Source organism: Mandrillus leucophaeus, unplaced genomic scaffold (assembly GCF_000951045.1).
Source record: "Mandrillus leucophaeus isolate KB7577 unplaced genomic scaffold, Mleu.le_1.0 Scaffold751, whole genome shotgun sequence".
Classification (NCBI taxonomy): domain Eukaryota; kingdom Metazoa; phylum Chordata; class Mammalia; order Primates; family Cercopithecidae; genus Mandrillus; species Mandrillus leucophaeus.
The window spans coordinates 480,566-485,808 of record NW_012108153.1 but is presented as its reverse complement, the minus strand read 5'-3'; the positions used below and the strand labels follow the sequence as shown (position 1 = coordinate 485,808).

Below are 5,243 nucleotides of genomic sequence, written 5' to 3'. Positions count from 1 at the left end.
GTGGAGTCTGCAGTGAGCCAAGATTGTACCACTGCACTCCAGCCTAGATGACAGAATGAGACTCCATCTCAAAAAAGAAAAAAATGGGGGGCATATTGTTACAGAAATAATATACTTTTTGGGTACGGTGGCTCACATCTGTAATCCCAGCACTTTGGGAGGCTGAGACAGGAGGATTGCTTGAGTCCAGGAATTCAAGACCAGCCTGGGCAACACAGTGAGACCCCATCTCTGCAAAAAATGAACAAAATTATCTGGGCGTGGTGGCACATGCCTGTAGTCAAGGATTCCAGTGATTCTCCTGCCTCAGCCTCCCTAATAGCTGGGACCACAGGCATGCGCCACCATGCCAGGCTAATTTTTTTATTTTTTGGTAGAGACAGGTTTCACCATGTTGACCAGGCTGGTCTCGAACTCCTGACCTCAGGTGATCTCCTGCCTCGGCCTCCCAGAGTGCTGGGATTACAGGTGTGAGCCACTATGCTCGGCCCCACTTATGAGGTTTTAACTGGCTGAAATCTGCTGGAACCAATATAGCCAACTGGAGTTGATGCAGAAAGAGCTTGCTGACATCACACCACGAATTTCCCCTGCATGTTTCACTCTCTGTAAATATGCACATGCGGCCTATGAAGATATCTGCGCATGCCCCAGGACTTCCCAGACCTCCCCTTTCCTTCCACCAATCACCTGCTAATCCCAGAATCCACCCCCATCCAAACCTTTTCTTTCTTTCCTTTCTTTCCTTTCTTTCTTTCTTGAGATGGAGTGTCGCTCTTGTTGCCCAGGCTGGAGTGCAATGGCGTGATCTCCGCTCACCACAACCTCCGCCTCCCGGGTTCAAGCGATTCTCCTGCTTCAGCCTCTGGAGTAGCTGGGGCTACAGGCAAGCGCCACCACATCTGGCTAATTTTTGTATTTTTAGTAGAGACGGGGTTTCTCCATGTTGGTCAGGCTGGTCTCAAACTCCTGACTTCAGGCGATCCACCCGCCTCCGCTTCCCAAAGTGCTGGGATTACAGGTGTAAGCCACAGCGCCCGGCCTCAAAACTTTTCTAGTAAAATTACTGCCTTAAAGCCAGCCAAGAAACAGATTTGAGCTGGATTCCTAGCTCCCAGTGGGCCGATCTGCAACAAAAAGCTTGTCTTTTCTCAAAAACCAGGTGCCATCGTGTTAGCTTCTAGCGCATCCAGCAGAAATGTGTCAGAGGGCCCTGCTCTGATACGCTCATCTCCTCCTCCAAATTTGGCTCTTTGGAGAAGAGATGACAGCCTTGGGGCAGGCAGGGCTAGGCAAGGACCCATCCTCTTGGCTACATTGTGATGTCTTAAGAAGGCTGAGGGTGCACCGTGACGTCATAGATTGTGGGCTCGCCCCCTCCTCCTCTCTGCCTGCCCTCGCTACTGGCCGGGCCTCAACCTCTTCTCCCCACAACCCCAACCCCAGAGGAAAAGCCCCCTCACCTGGGGTCCTGCAACCATGGATGCACGTCCACCCAAGCCCTCAGAATCCCAGTCCTCCCTGGAAGCCCCCAGGCCCGGCCCAAACGCCAGTCACAACGTAGTGAACATGCACCTGCAGCGGGACTCCTCCAGCATGGTGGCCGACAGCCTGCCACCAAAGACAGGCGCGGTGGTTATTGACATGGGCACAGGCACCTGTAAGGTAGGTTTTGCTGGGCAGGCCAGCCCCACCTACACCGTGGCCACCATCCTGGGCTGCCAGCCTAAGAACCCCGCCACCTCGGGGCAGTCGGGGCTGCAGACGTTCATCGGCGAGGCAGCCCGCGTGCGCCCGGAGCTGACGCTGGTGCAACCCCTGCGCAGCGGTATCGTAGTGGACTGGGATGCCGCCGAGCTCATCTGGCGCCACCTGCTGGAGCACGACCTCCGAGTGGCCACCCACGACCACCCGCTGCTGTTCTCCGACCCACCCTTCAGCCCGGCCACCAACCGCGAGAAGCTAGTGGAGGTGGCCTTCGAGTCGCTGCACTCCCCAGCCATGTACGTGGCATCGCAGTCAGTGCTGTCTGTCTACGCCCACGGGCGTGTCAGCGGGCTGGTGGTGGACACGGGACACGGGGTCACCTACACGGTGCCCGTCTTCCAGGGCTACAACCTGCCCCACGCCACGGAGCGTCTGGACCTGGCGGGCAACCACCTGACCGCCTTCCTGGCGGAGATGCTGCTCCAGGCCGGCCTGCCCCTGGGACAGCAGGACCTGGACCTGGTGGAGAACATTAAGCACCACTATTGCTATGTGGCCTCTGACTTTCAGAAGGAGCAGGCCCGGCCAGAGCAGGAGTACAAGCGGACCCTGAAGCTGCCCGACGGGCGCATGGTCACCCTGGGCAAGGAGCTGTTCCAGTGTCCGGAGCTGCTGTTCAATCCCCCAGAGGTCCCGGGGCTGTCCCCCGTCGGCCTCTCCACCATGGCCAAGCAGAGTCTCCGCAAGGTGTCCCTGGAGATGCGCACGAACTTGACCCAGAACGTGCTTCTCTGCGGGGGGTCCTCCCTCTTCGCCGGCTTCGAGGGTCGCTTCCAGGCAGAGTTGCTGCGGGCTCTGCCTCCCAAGACCCACGTGGTGGTGGCTGCCCAGCCCACCAGGAATTTCTCCGTGTGGATCGGAGGCTCCATCCTGGCCTCCCTGCGTGCCTTCCAGTCCTGCTGGGTCCTGCGGGAGCAGTACGAGGAACAGGGTCCCTATATTGTGTACCGCAAATGCTACTGACCAGGGTGGAGCTGGGGAGGGTGTGGGGGCAGTAAAGCCTCTGCCACAGCCAGCTCTGTCCTGTCGTTCCTCCAGGGCTTGCCCCATCCACTTCTGGACATCCCACCCCGCAGGCTGATCTAACTCACCTCCTGTGTGATGCGTGCCCTGAGACACCCCTATCCTGACCCCCTAAACCCACCTTCCCCATGAACAACTCCCAACAGACCACTAAATTCCAATCCTGTCAACCCATCCTCCTGTGATCTGTGCCCCTCCCCAGGCACCCTTGGGTTGGGACACTCCCACCCCAGACCACCTCTGACAAATGCCCTTCGCATTTACACACTCCCAGAGATGGGGAGCTCACTACCTCAATGTTAGAAATATCACCTCCTCCTATGAGTCATAGGTAAGCCTCCACCTGGCACCTGCCCCCAAACCCAAACATGAAGAACATGAAAGGCTCTGACCACCCACTCTATGCCCACACACACCCCTAGGGTCTGCCACATACCCAAGCCACGTACCCAATTCCTTCCATTTCTAGTTTAAGTGATTCATGCATTGATTCCACACACGTTCATTAATTACCCACTAAGTGGTCAAGACATGCTCAAATTCTGACTCCATAATCTCACCCCATTATATATTGCTTTTGATATAGCACCCCAAAATACCCCTGGGCTCCAAACCCTCCAAACCCTTAATATGCTCCTCAGGGACCCCACCCACCCACTGTCTACCCCAGAATGCTCCAACCTCCTCCCGGAATCTTCCCATGAGTGCTCCAACCCCTAGGTGCACCCCCATAATCTGCCCCTTATTTCTAATCCCCTCAAACACAGCCCTAAATTCCACTTGTCAAGATTCCACTTGTCACGATACCCCTGGTTCTCAGCATCCCAAATCCACCTCTTCATTGGTTTCCCCTAGGATGCCCCCTACAAGTGCTAACACCCCAAATCGATCACAGAGACCTGGATTCTGACTTTCAAGGGTCTTTCCTACAATGGTCCCACCAGGGGATGCCCCTGGCATCCATCATTCCTGCTGAACTCTCCCCTCCCCCTCAGGATTTTTCCCCAGACCTCCCTTGGCCCCACCCACCAGGTGCTCCCATCACCCATCCCCCATCCATCCTCCCAAAACACATCATTCGGAGATCCACCCCCGAAACCCCAAGGTGGACCCCTGTTGCTCTAAGACCACTTACTTGCACTGCGTCTCCGCCCGAAATACTCCCAAATGTTCTCTCTCACAGGACACTTCCTGATCCCCTTCCTTAGCCCCCAACTCCTCCTAGGAAAGAGCCAGCCTCCCAAATGTCATGCTCTGGTCCCCAGGAGCATCCTATAATGACCCCACTAGACCCTAGGCCCTCCTCTGTGTTCCGACACCTCCCAACTCCCTCCTACACAGACTCCCCCAAAGATACCCTCCCAGGCACCCCATGGTGGACACCCCACCCTGGAACTCTCACAGGCTCTCCGGAACTCACTCCCCAAGACCATTCCCTGGACCCCATACTATCAAGCAAGACTTGGACATCAGTGGGTAGTGACACTCCTAAGGGTCTCCCAATCCACTGCAACCCTGGGGCAGATACTCCAGGCAAGGAGCTTCATCTGGACACTGGCTCTCTCACTCGCTCCAGCACAGGTTCCCAGGGCCCATGTGTCCCAGGCTATGCATCCCCATCTCCCTCCATTCCATTAAAAGTCCATCTCTCAGCCTGTTCCTCTGAGTCCCCATGAGCTTTCCCTGGGACATGCACTGGGGATGCTCAAGGAGGCCTCTCCCACCCCACCCTGTCCCTGCCAGGGTCGGGAGGGGGAATTCAGCCTCTCAGGATGGGGAGGCTGGACCTTCTCCCTACAGAGCGTCCTGGGTCCCCTCTGGAGGTAGGCTCCTCTGTCTCCATGCTCCCTAGCCCAGCCCGAGGGACATCCGGACCTCCAGCCAGCAGTCTGGACACATCCCCCAGTTTATCAACATAGTAGACAGGAGCTGCTGGAGGTCATCCAAGTCTGTGTCAAGTCCGCTTTTTGCTCAGCCCAAGAAATCATTCATTCACTCGTTCATTCATTCTTTCAGCCAGTCACTATTTAGGGAGCATCATCACAGGCTCTGTAGGCTCCTGCTGTGTCTTTCTGTGCATTGCTAACTTTTCAGGAGTTTTGTGCTCACTTGCTATGTCGGTTGGTTGGTTGGTTTTTGAGACAGGGTCTCACTCTGTCACCCCAGCTGGAGTGCAGCGGCAGGATCATGACTCACTGCAGCCTCAGCCTCCCCCAGCTCAGGTGATCCTCCCACCTCAGTCTCCTGAACAGCTGGGACTACAGGTGCATGCCACCACATCTGGCTACTTTTTTGTAGTTTTAGTAGAGATGGGATTTCGCCATGTTGCTCAGGCTGCTCTCCAACTCCTGGGCTTAGGCGATCCACCCACCTCTGCCTCCCAAAGTGCTGGAATTCCAGGCATGAGCCACCACACCTGACCTCACTTGATGTGTTTCTTTCTCCCTAAACCA

The 5,243-nt window shown here is 56.2% G+C and overlaps 1 protein-coding gene across 1 annotated transcript; it reads left to right on the top strand.

Annotated features, from left to right (window-relative positions):
• The first annotated feature begins 1,355 nt into the window (after positions 1-1,355).
• On the top strand, positions 1,356-2,780 carry ACTL9 (actin-like 9). Its single transcript, XM_011966273.1, has one exon. The coding sequence runs from the start codon at positions 1,480-1,482 to the stop codon at positions 2,728-2,730; it is 1,251 nt and encodes a 416-aa protein (XP_011821663.1). The 5' UTR covers positions 1,356-1,479; the 3' UTR covers positions 2,731-2,780.
• The last annotated feature ends 2,463 nt before the right edge of the window (positions 2,781-5,243 follow it).